Here is a 15,571-nt window from a genome sequence, read left to right as displayed (position 1 = left end):
GTGAACTGTCCTATGCACACAGTGGCGGGCTGGGGGTGTTCCCCTACAGCATTCAAGTCGGCATTGTGCCTACTGTTGCTGGGAGAAGCCATGGAAGCTAAGGTTTCTTTGAGAGAGAGAGAGAGAGTGTGTGTGTTAAAGGTTAGGGGAGGCTTTTTAAAGCGTTTCCCACAGATGGCGCCAAATGATGGTGCGCAATCCGGTCTGTCCTAGCTGTCGGTTACCTCGCTTCTGACGAGATCGGAGGTGCCTGAAATAAGGAAGAAAATGGAGACTTCCGGGGAGGAACCCGGTTGGAACACTCCGAAACTCAAGTTAGTGTTCTTCAGAAGGCATGGGAAATGCGGAATTCTAAGACCAAAAAATGCAAGAATCACATACCTTCTTCTTTGTGAGATGGGGGCCTTTTATAATCACCCTGTGTGCTCACTTCCATGCCTCTGCCAGTTCGGGCATCATTACCTCTGCCAGATCAGGTCACTTCCTTTTTTCAACTGCCAGTTCGGGTGTCATGACCTCCACGGCCAATTGCCAGGGCCGCCTCTGTCCGTCTGGGATGGCGGTGGTAGGCGGCCGTTGGATGGCGGCTGTCATGTGTCACTCCTCTGATCGGTCAGGTGCGCCGCCTCCGTGTACGGTCTCCTGGGCGTCAGGTACGGTTGCTTAGTCAAGCGATTTGGAGCCGAAGGGGTCTTTTAATGTGAAGTCTCGAGTTCGGATAGGAGTATGGCCCGAACTGCCCCTAGGTGGGTAGTTCGGGTTTTCTGCCTTTGGTGCTCCTTGTAGGCTCAGGACCTCGAAGGGAGAGCTCGGGACTCTTTAGTTCGGAGCTCGGTTTGCAGGTTCCTTCGAGGGAGCTCGGCTCTCTTTAGCTCGGAGCTCGAGTTGCAGGTTCCTTCGAGGGAGCTCGGCTCTTTAGTTTGGAGCTCGAGTTGTGGGCCTGCTACCGTGCCGAGCTGGTGTTTCTACCAGGTCACTCTCGGTTGCTTCCACGTGTCGCATGGCCGAGGGGTCGGGTCAAATCTTCCTCCATCAGATTGAATAGCTCATTTTGACTTAAAAATAAAAAATGACCAAAAATCTTTGGCTGAATTAATAGTTTGACCATTCATGTTAATGGATCATTGACCAAATCAATAGTTTTTGGCCAAAAAACAGTTTTAAGCACTGTTTTTAAAACTGGATCAGACCCGATGGTCGGACCATAAAAACTGGGAATCGATCACCTAACCGGTTATGTTTTCCTCCAAAACCGCTTTTTCCCTCAAAACCGTTGATTTTGGTCTGCAAACCGCTGAACCGGCTGGTTAACCATCGAATAGTTTTGACCGTTTTCCATTTTTTTATTTTTTTAAAATTTTTTATTTTTTTGTCAGAATGAACCGGCCGTTCAAGCCAAACAATCAGGCCATTCGAACTAATAACCGGACTCCTGACTGGTTCATTCACTGGTTCGTTTTTAAAAACCATGGTTTTAAGTTAAAATGGAACCAATTACCAGACCAATTCGTTGGTTTTCTGGTCCGGTTTTAAAAAACCATGGCTCTAGCAGATTATGGATAAGAGTTGTTTAACTCTTAGGCATGTTTGTTTTCTAATACCCATGTAATGCACTTTCCTGGGCAAATGGTTTCCAGTAATGTTGCTCCGGCCTTAATGCTTGACTACTTGTTTTGGGAGGGTTTTCAGAATGCAACTTTTGACATTTGAGTTGGTTCCTCCTACATAGAAATGCTAGAACTGTGTTGAGTGAAAATTTGGAAAGTTGATCATTGTGTTTCGGATGCTAGAAACATGGCTGAAATGGAAAGCTATTCCAGATAGCTTCTTAGAAACACGGATGCTCGACCATCGTGTCTGAATCACCGCACTTTGCCTCAAATGAAAAAGCCCACCCTAAGCGAGCTCTTACTAAAGTTAGGGAAAGCAAAGAAAATAAATGAAAACCTGTACAAATACAATCTTAAAGGTTTCCTTTATTTGTTTTATTTGTAGTACAATTTTATTTAATTTTGAGGCTAAGTTTGGAAGGATTATAAATACAAATTTATAGAATAAAAATTTTATATTTTGTATTAGGATAATGTTTTAGCTAATTCATTAAGTATACTCCTATTATTTGAAAATTGACTACTGTTACAATTGACTAATACTTTCTTCACCGTTAACGTCCGTTAACAGAAGGATAAAAAGAACTATTTTACTTTTTATTCTTTTTCAAATTTTCAAAATAAAACAAAAAAAAGGGACAATCTGCTACCCATCTCCATCTCCGGGAACCCCAACAATTCAGATATGACAATTTGAATCCACCACTTTCCATATATACAAAAATCTTCAGTTACTCATATTGAACCTGCTGCAACGGGACGAACCCAAAGTGGTTTTGAAAGCAAAATATTTAATAAAAAAAAAAACAGAAAATGCAAAGAGGGAGGAGAAAACACATAGCTCATCTCTGCATCCAATAGCGCATCTTCCTTTCCCGCCGATGATCATGAATCTGGGATCGCCTTGATTGTTGCCGGCTGTTCCACCCACCCACTTGGCCTCATCAAGGTCCGGATGCATCTGCAAGGTGAAACCCACGTCCCAAGTCCAACTATTCAAATTTTGCGCCCCATGTTCGCTTTCAACACCCCCTTACGTGGTTGCTGTGGCTGCCCAAACCGCCATCCACGTGCCGCCACCCCCACCACCTCCAGCACTACGTGCCGGTCCCATTTCTGTTGAGACTATATCCACCATCTTTGTATTGTAGAACGAAGAGGGGAAGGGGGCGGACGAAGAAGAAGATCATCGTCACTGCTAGAAGTTGTAGCGGAGAAGAGGGTGGAGGCAGCAGTGGCGGCAATTTTGTCGATTGAAAAATAGATAGAGAAGGGGGCGGAGGAAGAAGATGATCACCGCTGCCGCCAGAAGTTATAGCGGCGGTGGCGATTTTGGTCGATCCAAAATCGAGAGATAGAAAGAGAGAGAACAAGCGACCGTCAGACTCCTTTGTTCCCTCTGCTGCTGATGTTTCTTTTCTAGTCTAGAGAGAGAACAGGCAAGAGAGATGGGAGAGAGAGAGAAAGAGAGAACAGGCGAGAGAGAGAGAGAGGGTGCGCTGCTACTGTGTCATCCCAGCACAACTAACCTAAGGTGAAGGGGAAAGAGACGTTGTTTAATGGCCTATCACCTCGAATAAAAAATAAAGAACTTGAAAAATATTTCTGGGACGGTTATAGATGTTCATCTGATCTGTTTTATGGGGAGACTGGAGTTTGGGGATTCTTCTTTTTCGGTGGAAGACATCGAACGGTGATTGAAGTAGAAGACGTGTTTAAATTTTGAAGGGTTGCAGCCTTGTAGAGCATTTCATTTGTAATCTTTTCCACCGCTAAAAGAACAGCCTCGCAAGGGTTGCAGCCTTGCAGACATGCAAGACAACAGGGTTCCGACAAATTATGTGAATTTAAAATCCTTTGCAATAGTGGTTTGGGGCAAACCGAGGAAAACGGTTGAAGGCAATTCAGAAGGTGTCTTCGACTTGACCGCAATTGAAAATGGGAGTGGTGCGAAGATAAGAAACAGTAAGGTTAATTTAGGTATTTTAAAAATTTCTTAATAACGTGAGGTTACATTTGAAAAGTTAACGATAACGGAAGAGTTAGATAATTGTTAGAAATGGTAGAGATATTTCAAGACAATATATAAACATTAAGAGTAGTTAATAAATTTATCCTTTGTATTATTTTGTATATATTTGCTGTTTTGAACTGTACATATTTGTATTTATACTTCTTTTAAACTGAACCTGAGGCTAAAGAGTACAAATGCGAATATGTGTATTATTTTATACTGTACATATTTATATTTATACTCTTTTCAAACTGAGGGGAGCAAAAATATGGGAGTGCAAATGTTTTGAGTATATATGTTGATTTATTTTTGTTTCAGCTTTTAACTTTGTTTACAAAGTGAAATAAAACTTTAAGCAAACTGAGCAAATTTCTTAAAGGGGTTATAACCGATAGAGGTAACTTTTCACTCTTAATTTCATTCAAAGGTTGATTCTTTGAAAATATCAGCTTTAAGTCATCTTTTTGAAAAAAATATCAGATAGGGGCACTGATATATGACGTCTATTCACCGTATGACATATACATTGAATTTATATCATACAAGGCAAAATTACCCTCTCCGTTAAAAACCTTCTACTCTCGACTGTTCTTAGAAATTAGAAAATATACTTTGCTCTGTTCATTGATGAAGGTGGTAATCGCCGGTTGCTTTCTGATGGCTTCCCGACATGGGTGGGTCTCTGCTGCAAATCGGAAGCTTCTTCAATCACCCAGTGCAGCTTTACGAGCTGGTGCTGTGGTGGCCGCAGATGGGTCTGGTAATAACAAGACCATCTCTCAGGCGGTGGCTGCTGCTCCAAGGAGATCTTAGACAAGTACCCAGAACTGACAACAGAGGGCTCACCAACGATCAAGCAAAGGCTCGAAATAGCAAACCCAGTAGTACTGGAAATGGCGCTGGAAGCAAGCCTTGCCTGCATCAAGGAATGGGGGAGACCACTTGGATAAATCACCCACATCGTCTATGTCTCCTCCAGCGAAATCAGATTACCAGGAGACCTCTACCTGGCGAGCGAGCTCGCCCTGCACAGTGACGTCGGTCGTGTAATGCTATACTTTCTTGGCTGTTACGGCAGCATCACCGGCCTTCGCGTGGCCAAGGCTGATGTCACGAGCAACAAAAACTGGGCAGGTTTTTACGTCATGAGCAAGGCTAACGTCCAAAAATTCACCATCGGGAGCTTCTTGGGAAGAAGCTCTTGGATTGCAGCTGCCGGAGTTTATTAGCAACAAAAAGATGAACAGGGTTTCATACGAAGAATGAAGGCTATAATAGGGTTTATTTTCAATTTTGGAGAAAGGACTAAGATTTTTTAGCGTTTTTCCTATTTAGGAAGAAGAACAATGGGGTTTCAAAAGCTTCAGTCGATTAACAGGAAGAGAAAGGCGGAGAGATTTCTTTGGGTTTTCGATACATTTTGCAAAAAAGAAGGAAGAGCGGCAGTTTTGCCATAAAAAATGTATCAAAGGCATTTCCCATACGGCGGATGCACCTCATATTTTACTGCCCTTTTGTTATATTACCTTGCAAAAGATGCCTTGTCTATGATATTCTACAAAAGAGTTACCTTTTGTTGCTAATAGAGGTCAAAAGCTACCTCTTTGTGCTAGAATCCTGTTTTTTTAAATTATCCTTAAGGCTTAGAAAATTGACTAACTATCTTAAACTATCCCTACTGTTCGTGATAATTATTGAGTAAATTTTTTAAACTAGCCTTATAGTTTATAGTTTAGTTAATGAATTAAATGTATTCTTATTTTTTAAAATTGATTAATATTATCTTTATTGTTTCTGACAATTATCTAAAACTTTCCATACTATTACTAAACCGTACATATGTGACATTGATCGTTATATTTTTCAAAAATCCCTAATATACCCTTGGTCGAAAATCCAACCGTTCCAATATGCACAAGCGCTCTTCTTGATGATCGCAGTACTGCAGAGGTTTTTTCGACCAAGCCTAGTTTAGGACCTCATCACCGACTACTAGTAGTGTTCGAACTGTAAGCAGCTAACCGCGTAGTTAGGGCCTTCATGTGCAATGGATGCACTTGAACCCAGTCGGAGTTACATGAAATGAGATATCGAGGATAACTCAGATATGAAGGATGAAAGGATTGTAGACGAGGAAGACTAGGAAGGCAGTGACACGAGGAAGCACTGTTCTAGCAAGTCGAGAAAGCATAGCAATGTAGAAGAAACTGAAGAATGGGATAGTAGTGGCAAATGGAAGAGTTTAGGGGACAAATGAAAATCGAAAGAGGTCAGGTGGCTCAAACAGGGCGAGTAGTGAGGATGAAGATGAATATGATACAAGAAAAAAGTAGATGAAAAAAATATCAAGTAAAAAGAATTCAAGCAATGGGTATGAAGATAGAGAATCAAAACCTTCAGCTCATGAAAATTCTCATGATTGCGAGTTTGAAAAGATGCATGATAGAGATTCTAGGTATTTGGAGTTTGATTCATGCTCCTTAAATAGTTTATGAAGAGGTATGAAACCCCCATATTCACCTCTACTATTTTTAAAGCATGTAAATAAGTTCCAATAAAATATTGAAAACAAAGTTTATAATTTTTCATGGGATAAGTTTAAAATTGGGTTTTGTAAGAGAAAAACTAATTTTTTAATCAAATGTGTAGGTGCAATTACTCATGTAATTGATCAATCAAACCAATTGAATTTTAATCTATTACATATGCAATCAAACAAACCCAAACCAACTCTGTTGGACTCTATCTTTCTCTCTCCTCTTATTCGTCTTCTCTACAATCGAACAGAAGAAGGCTCTCTCTCTTTCTCTCCCCTCCACACCTCCTTCACTTTTTTGGTTTGGGGTGACGACTGATTACAGGCTTAACGCCGGTGAGGATATGGGTCCCTGGGGTGAGGTGACCTTCTCGCCATGACCTTCACCGAAATAGACATGGGTTAAGCAACTTATCCCAGGATTCGAAGCATTGAAACAAGATCGAAGCTCAACGCTTACCGACTGTTCACTTTCTTCTTGCTCTCGACATCAAGAGGAGATATTTTGGTTTCCATTTCCCCCTCTCTCCTCTTCTCCCTCTTTTCCTATTTTCGTTTTATGTTCTTTCCTCATTCTCTTTTTCTCTTCTTGTTCCCTTCCTATCACCCTTTTCTCTCAGGTCATTTTCAACCCCTGAACTCGAACCATACATGGAAGAGATCTCACAACGTCTCACGACTCTTCTTCTTCTCAAGAGTACGAGAGCGGAATGCTTAAGACCTTGTACGAAATTCCGCAGAACCTCTTGGGTTTCCAGGGAGGACTGGCGGAGTTTCTCGCCTTTTTGTAGAGTACTTCTATAAGGTTTCTTTGTTCAGCAACACAAAGGAATTTGGGTGCATGGGAAGCTAAATGGACCTCAAAAGCATTTAGCTGCGTTGACATGCCTCTCTTCGTGTCAACGCCATCGCAGCTACAACTTCAAGCAGCAGTTTTTTTTTTTATGGTTGCTCCCCCAATCTCTCTCTCTCTGTTTCCCTTTTGCTCTTTCGCTCTTTCACTCTTCGAGCCGCTTTCTGGCATAGCCTTGGGCATTCAACGAGGCGTGTGTCTTGGCCTGAGCATAACCTCGGGCGAACCTGAGCATAGGATTTCTCCCAAGAATACTCAGATCTCGAACTGAGATCGTCTAACGAGCTTCAAGTTTAAACTCAAATCTGGAGCCTGGTCTGATGTGTGACTCCCACTCTCTCCGACCACCGGCATCTTTTTAGGGTTTCTCCCAAGAATACTCAAATCTAGAGCCTGAGATCGTCCAGCAAGCTTTGAACTCAAATCTGGAGCCCGATCTGATGTGCACGAAGAAACGGGAGCTTCATCTAAAGGCAAATGTGTTTTTGTTTCGATAAAAAAAAATGCTCGTAAATTGCTTTTCAATGTAAGGGCAGAAATGAATTTTCATGTGCCTCTGTTACGATTTGCAGCAACAATTCCCATAAACAGGAATAGTTTAAGAAATTTGACTCAAAATAAAATGAAATCCAAATGCCAAATGAATCAGAATTTTGCATTTTTATCATTTACGCTCTTGTAAGTACGAATTTTCTCCTCACAAATCACTTCTCAAACCAATCTCACAAGTCACAACATACCCCAGCCGTATATCAGGAACATTTACCATATTTATATGTTATTATTTATAGGAAAATGTTTCTAATAAATGATGGAATGTTGCTGTGAGGTTGGTGCCAAGAGCGTTTGGTAAGTAACAAGTCTCAATTCCTTTCATGTATTTATATAAATATATTAATGCAAATAAAATTGTACTTCAAACAAAAACAAATGAAGTATACAATGTGTAGACTCTATACTTTTTCTCGACATCCAAACAAATTGATATTATACAGAAAAAATTCTGAAAGCATGAGAAACGGCCAAGAAACTACATTTATCAAAACCATGATCAGTTTATGGGGTGTTCAACATTTATTATTTCATTTTTCTCGAATCCAAAAGAAAAGAGGTGACGTGACAGTTGCTCTTGTTTTGAAGAACAAAATTGGCAACACCATCATAATGTACAGTTTTAGGTGCTCAAGTAAATGTAAATCACAATTAGTAAAAAAGGACAATTTTTTGTTCTGAATATTAATAAAAGATAATTTTTTTATAAAATAATAAAGTATTAACTTTTTTTTAAAATATCAAAGAAAGGCAATGACACTGTTTATCGCTTTCTTATTCCCGAAAAAACGGAAAACCGAAAATCACTAACAGTAAATCAGAAATGGATGAAACCAGCACGAGCAATGTTGAGATACCTACGTTTTCCTATACGGACGAAAGTAGGTAACGGACGAACCTGATTTAGTAACGAGCCTGATTTCGTCGATAAACCAGTTATCCGTAAGGTAACGGAAAACCAGGTTCTCCGTTTCCTCGTAACGGACGAACCTTATAGATTCCTTCAGAACAAGCAGGCATCTCTACCAGTACGGGGAACCTGGTTTACCGTTCCAGATTTTCTGTCTTTTACCGCTAAGAACAAGCAGGCGGCCATGTTCCTACCTCCATGATGTTTTCGTCGCATAAGGAGAGGACGTGATATTTCATTTCGTCCATTACCTGCTTCAAGAGCGTCGATGAACAGTGTATTCGGACGTGATGTTTCATCGGAACGGAAAACCGCCAAGAACAACCCGTTCTCTTCAAGCTTAAGTATCCTGCGATGAACAGTATCATTGCTATTGATATTTTTCAAAAAAAAGTTATTTTATAAAAATATTATCTCTTATTAATATTCAGGGCAAAAATTTGTCTTTATCTATTAGAAAATGCTGAGAATAAAATGAAGGGCAAATTCTTGATTCCCCACCTATCAAATTTGATACAATTTGAAAGGTGTAGATGGGTGATAAACTGATAAAGGGGGATTTTGTAAAAAAAAATAAATAAATAAAATTTTGTAAGGTGAGATGAACTATAATTTTCAATTGAAAGTTGAATAGATGTTTAATGACATAATTCCTATACGAAAAAGGTTACATACAACTTTGAGCGAACAAGAACGGGAAGAATTTATCGGGCCATTTTTAGGCCAAAGCAATTTGTGGCATAGATCTCTAGAAGATTCTTTCATCTTTCATTTGCTGTGTTTATCATTTACTAGAAGACTCTATTGGTCTACTTCTTTTTCTAAATTTAAATAACGTTACATGTAGGAGTATATAGGAGCCAAGCTGAGTTAAATATTAGACTATTTTAATTCTTAATGGTGAATTAAGATTTACATAAAAATAAAAATTATATATAATCATACATATAAAATTAAAAACATTATATATAAATTTGATTAGATTTGTGAGATTCATACTATTTAAACTCAGTTCAATTTAACAATTGAGCTTATATTTTTTAGTGGCAGGGCAGGAAAATAATATATAGACCTAAGCCGCCTATATATTAAGCTTGATTATTTGGATGGAATTCGGCTAAATAATACAGGGAAAGCGAAAACTTTTGAGCAACTTGAATGACTTGCAAATAGTTTTCTTTTAACTTCGTTTGGGATTGGAATCTACTTAACAAAATACATCAATAAACACCCTGTATCAGCATAATTCCCTTTGGACACCGATCAGACGGTTAACAAGTAAGACACTGCATCGGACAGCATGTTGAATCAATACATGTAACAGAATCAACAGATATTTTGTCGAAGAAAAGTTAAAATAAAAGGTTCTTTCAATCCTTCCAATGAGTTCATCAGTGTTGACGCTGACACCGTGTGACCGTGTGTGTGGGGACAACAAGGACAACAACTTGCTCCAACTAGAATTAACTTAATCTCAAAAACCATTGTATTCCGTTCGCTCTCAAAACCGCAGGTCCGCAGCCAGAACGAAAATCTGCGGAACCAAAACCAGAAACCGCCAAACCAATTCACCTTCTATAAGAAACCATTCATCGAACACCATTTCTGCATAGTTATCAGTTCTAGCACACTCGGTTTTATTTTTGTCGTCAACACAACAATCTCTTGTTTGTCGAAGCAGATTCAGGGATCCGGCTTCCGATGGCTGATTTTGAAGCGAAAGAGCGGAGGGTAATGGTTGCGGTGGACGAGAGCGAGGAGAGCATGTACGCGCTGTCTTGGTGTCTCAAAAACCTCATTCCTCCAGATGCACAGACTACCCTCATCCTCCTCTACGCAAAGCCCCCTCCTCCCGTCTACTCTTCTTTGGATGGCACAGGTTATTTGTTCGCTAGTGATGTAATCGCAACCATGGAGAAGTACAGTAGAGATTTGGCCGATTCCGTGATGGAGAGAGCTGAAGCGATTTTCAAGAATCACAGCAACGTAAGTTTCTATGATTAAACCAAATGTTTTCTTTGAAAATAGGAGTTAAAAACTAAAAATTTAATCAATTTAATGATGCAGATCAAAGTAGAGAAGAAAGTGGGGAGCGGAGATGCGAGGGAGGTGATATGTATGACGGTGGAGAAATTCGGAGCTGACCTGTTGGTCATGGGAAGCCATGGCTATGGCTTCTTCAAGAGGTGCGTAGCAATTTGCGTTTGTCCATGTTCGTATTCAACGCTAAATGGATTGTAATCGACTAATTTCTTCTGTGTTTGTGTGTGCAGGACTGTTCTAGGTAGTGTGAGCGATTACTGTGCAAAGCACGCCAAGTGTCCCGTCTTGATTGTGAAACGACCCAAGAATTGATTCTATTTTTTGGGAACATTTGGGCTTGGGCTTGAGAAATCTAGGTTGGGTTAGGATTGGGCGGTGCATGGTGTAATTATAATGCAGATTGGAACCTAACTGATATGATTGTATATGATGTCTATTTGTGTGTATGTATTATGTAGTCCAATGGATATTCCATCTTCCATCACGCCATCTAACGGTCGTTTTACATTATTGTTCCCAAAATTAGCAAAAAATAAAAAAAAAATAAAAAAGAAGAAATCTGGATTCAATGGTTTTGTTTGTACGTGACAATGAAATATTTGGATAGAAATTTATTTAAAGTACACAACATCACGGTCTAATAATGGTGCTGAGGCCGGCCATGCGTTACTCTGAACTTTTTTTTTGGGGGGGGAGAATGACGGTTCAGCCATGGTGAGAATTCCTAGGCCCAAATTACAGTTGAGGTTGGTGCTAGTTCAGTTTGCAGTGAAATTTAGAAATTTGTAATAAGTTTATTTGTATTTTTTTTCGTTTTTTTTTTTCTGGAGAAGTAAGGATATGCCCCATGCAGATCTTTTATTTGTACTGTAGAATTATAAACATTTAAAATGTTAAAAATCCCTTTTTATATATCAATGTGGTGGTACCCAACTCAACTATACTTTAGGTCTAAAAATTCTGATTCTGGATTGAACCGTCATTCTCCCTTTTTTAGGCTTGAAGCATGGACAAGTAATATTAGGCGAGGTTATTAAATAGGCTTTTATTTCAACATTGGTGACACCAAAACTATTTTGAAAGAATGAAATTAAAGGAAATGTTTCTAGATTTATCCCCGAAACAATTTTTCCGCCAAAAGATTCAAGAGGAAGGCTTTTCTGAAATCGACGGGGAACGCTTTTGAGATGGGCTGCGCTTGAGGCCCATGAGATGGCTAAAAGCTTGTTGCATTATAAACTATTATAATGGAAAAAGAAAAAATAATATGTATTCTGTGAAAAATATGGAAAAATAGAAATCAGAAAGTGCCAAAAAAGTGGTTGCCCCACTTCAACCAGTTATTGACAAGGCCCTTGATCTGTTTAGAGAATACAATGAAAGGCATGTTGAGACCAATATTGATAAAGTGGATAAATCTTGGAAGACACTTATTTAAAAATCTCCCAATATCGATCATATCAAGATCAACTTAATGGGGGAGGGGGGGTTGCTCGGTTGTGAGCATTGCTAAAGATCATTTCGGGAAAGTCTTAGACATCAAGGCTTACAAGCTTGGCACTGCTTCAATTAACATTGCAGAAACTTGGGTGGCTTGGAAAGCCCATAATTTGGCCTTGAATTTTAGAGATTATCCTATCATTATCGAAGGTGATTTCAACCTTGTTATTTCCTGTTTCAAGCAGAAGTTCCCAATTCCTTGGAAAATAAGACACATCATCAAGAACTGCATCAAGTTAAAGGATGAGTTTCGAAGAGGTCTAGCATATATGCATATCTATCCGGAGGCAAACCAAGTGGCTGATTGACTGATGCACGAAGTTCTATCTGCTCCAACGGAGTCCGTTAATCTTAGTTTAGCTTCTCTTCATTCCCCTCTTTTTTCTATTTGTGTTGCTAATAGTCTCTTGCATGCAGGAAAGCTAGACTGGCTCGTTAATGAAGGTTAGGGTGAGACTAGTAGGAATAAGGATCTTTTGTATATTTGTTTTCTTGATGTGTGGGGGAGGAGATGAGGGGTGATTTGGTTGACCTATCATGGAACGATACGTCACATATCCAAATTGCCTGGTATCACATAGGAACCACGTATCACAAATATCTTGACTTGAGGATACTGACAAGGAGGCAGCACATACCACTCGGTAAAGAAGGTCGAAGGCCGATCTGGACTTCTCCTTCGGCCCAGGCAGCCAGAGGTCCAAGTAGCCAGCCGACCTGCCAATCTAACGACTTGTGAGGCAGATTGACCTTACTCGGAGTGACATGCCAATCGATTTTGAGTCGGGCAGTAGCACAACCCCACATAGCGTGGATGATCCCTTCCTCTGTATAACTCGAGGAGATCGGATGACGAATGCCGCCAATGTGGAAAGAACATGCCCTGAAGATAACAGGCAGATGAGATCCAACATCCATGGATATTTTAGACACAGAACCGAGTTCCAACACCTATATAAAGGATTCGACTTTCTAGTTTTGTTGTTTTCTTCCATTCATCGTTGACTTAAGCATCGAAGTGTCCACCCCGGGTACTCTGACATTATTCTCTTACAGCTCGGCCTATCGACTTCATCAACCTGACGTCTAAGTTGTCCTCCAACAAGGAACTACTGGATTGCTCACCATTAGGATACCCTTTCCTATCAAAATAGAGAGAGAGAAAGAGAGACAGAGAGAGAGAGTGATGCTTTTCTAAAAGCAGTAGCAATATAGCCCAATACTCAATGAGAATTTTTCCAATTTCCCAACCAGGTGATAAAGGAAATGAATAAGCTAAAACGCAAGTTCCTATTGGAGAACAAAAAATACCTCTCTGCTAAAAGCAGTAGCAATATAGCCCAATACCCGATGAGCATTTTTCCAAGTGATCAAGGAAATGGATAAGCTAAAAGGCAAGTTCCTATTGGGGAACAAAAAAACACCTCTCTGCCTAGAAAAATAGCAAATCATGACCAGGCTTCAAACAAATGGTTTATTACGGGTTAGGAACTTGGAATGGAGCAACAATGTCAGCCTAATGAAGATAGGATGGAGGATATATGAGACGAAATGTGCTTAGAAGTAGTGAAAAGCAAATTTCCTTCAGAGGTAAGAGCTAAAAAAGAGGAGTTGTTGGATCCGAAGGGTGCTTGCTATCAAATACAGAATTTGAAAAAATGATTGATGTGGCAAATAGGAAATTGTTACGGTTTGACACTTAGCCGCTTGGTGGGCTTACGTTAAGGGATACCATCGTCATTTTCGCCTGTAAGATTTTTGGGAGAATTGATGTTATCTTCAGGCAGATCACCAAAAGCTTAACGTACTCTTTAAGAAGGGGTGGTCGACCTCCTTGGGTGCCTAACCTTGGCATTCCTAGACCAACTTCCCTTGCGGGGCGGACCTGGTTAATGGCTAGCATGGCTACCAGGGTTCCTCATGGGCGCACACATGCTCATGGGGACAGTGCATGGACCGGCACTGCGCTACCGACACTCAAGGGAGGCTTGGCATGCGGGCCTGGCTCAAGCATGACCCTTCACCACGCCAGCCCTTGCCCAAGATGAATGAGCTATCCGGTTGCCCATAGCGCACGGGTGTGTTCCGGCCCAAGCGATTGCCTCTCATGATGGCACACAGGTGCCCACATCATCGGCATACAGGAGACCCATCACATCGGTGCCCAGTCACCTCTCTTCGGCGCACAGTCGCCTCACATCATGGCCTTCCCCCTTTAGCACGTAAGAGGCGCCTCCCATGGACCGGCCAGAGCCAGCCGAGTGCCCCGGCCATGCGACTTGAGGTCATGATCCAGTGCTACTAACCTTGGTGGAGCCATCTCATCAGGCAACTCCTAGCCTTGCATCACACAAAGGCTTGTCCTGGCCTATAGGGCTGTTCATAAGAAGACCCAACCCGACCAAACCAACCAACGCGAACCGACCCAACCCGAGTCGGCCGGGTTTTCTTCAGCACCGGTCGGTTTCGAGTTGTAAAAAATCATATACCGATGGTTCGGGTCGGTTTTGATTTTCATATGTGAAAACCGAAATCGACCCGAACCGAACCGACTTAGTAGTTAGTAGTTAGTTCCTAGTTAGTAGTTACAACCTAATTAGTTCCTACTTAACTAAGTTGTCTCTATCATAATTACAACCTAACTTAATTTATAGTCTTTTAGTTAGGAATGACATTAATGGCAAGTATTGTAAGACAACTAGACAATGAATTTTTTTGGAAAAGTTTAAAGAAAAGAATAAAAGGATCCTAGTTTTTATGGTCTTTTACACCAAATAGGCAACCAATTACAATTAGAATTAGGTGTCCTTTTTTACTTAGATTAGAAGGTTTCTTGAAATATACAAATTTTAGTCTTCTTTCTCTAATATAGTTTGACTTTCTATTTTCTTGATAACTTTTATTCTAACTTGGTCCACCCCCTACCAATTACAGTCTTCTTTCTCTAATAGAATTATGTGTCCTTTTTTACATCAAATTTCAGTCTTCTTTCTCAAATCTACCAATTTATTACCATGGTTGAACTTAGAGCCGAAACCAACCAAAACCGACCCAACCCGACTCAAACCGACCAGGTCGGTTTTGTTTAACACAGGGTCGGTTTCAGTTTCAATTTCAGGTAACCCGACCAGGTCGGGTCGGTTGGAAAAATCTCAATAAACCGACCCAACCCGACCCGTGAACAGCCCTACTGGCCTACCTTGGCTTGGACGCCGCACGAGTTTCTTCCGCGGTAGAACTACCCCCGTGACAGTTGGTATCAGAGCAAGCTAGCCAACTGCTGCCGCAGTTGGTATCAGATCATATTAGCTCAGAGCCAGTTGAAGCAGTCATCTCGACAAGCAGTACATCATGGGGTGTGGTCCCTAGCACTTCCACTCGGGTTCAAGCAAGCAGCAGTGCATATCAGGTCTGGCAAGAGGCCATTCCTCATGTCCCCTTTCCAATGACCCTAAAACAGCGCCCTTGTGGGGGTAGACGCATTGGTCGCTGTACTCATGCGGGGGCAGACGCGTGAGCCTTTTCATGGAAGGCATATTGTGGTAGTTTGAGT

At 40.8% G+C, this 15,571-nt stretch overlaps 1 protein-coding gene across 1 annotated transcript; it reads left to right on the top strand.

Annotated features, from left to right (window-relative positions):
* Window positions 1–10,047: 10,047 nt before the first annotated feature.
* LOC104598801 (universal stress protein PHOS32-like) lies at window positions 10,048–11,025 on the top strand. The gene is made up of 3 exons (XM_010261031.3): window positions 10,048–10,461; window positions 10,543–10,661; window positions 10,749–11,025. Exons 1-3 carry the CDS (start codon window positions 10,177–10,179, stop codon window positions 10,828–10,830), a joined length of 486 nt encoding a protein of 161 aa, XP_010259333.1. The 5' UTR covers window positions 10,048–10,176; the 3' UTR covers window positions 10,831–11,025.
* The last annotated feature ends 4,546 nt before the right edge of the window (window positions 11,026–15,571 follow it).

This window comes from Nelumbo nucifera, chromosome 3, assembly GCF_055504915.1.
Source record: "Nelumbo nucifera cultivar China Antique chromosome 3, China Antique-T2T, whole genome shotgun sequence".
In the NCBI taxonomy this organism is placed as follows: domain Eukaryota; kingdom Viridiplantae; phylum Streptophyta; class Magnoliopsida; order Proteales; family Nelumbonaceae; genus Nelumbo; species Nelumbo nucifera.
Note: the sequence above shows the minus strand (reverse complement) of the source record. Positions and strands in the feature narration are given on the sequence as shown.

Excerpts from the sequence above, each read along its gene's own strand:
- LOC104598801 (XM_010261031.3), top strand. The coding sequence starts at position 10,177 with ATGGCTGATTTTGAAGCGAAAGAGCGGAGGGTAATGGTTGCGGTGGAC. Across the intron at positions 10,462-10,542 it reads TTTTCAAGAATCACAGCAAC|ATCAAAGTAGAGAAGAAAGT; the intron begins GTAAGTTTCTAT and ends TTAATGATGCAG. Across the intron at positions 10,662-10,748 it reads GGCTATGGCTTCTTCAAGAG|GACTGTTCTAGGTAGTGTGA; the intron begins GTGCGTAGCAAT and ends TTGTGTGTGCAG.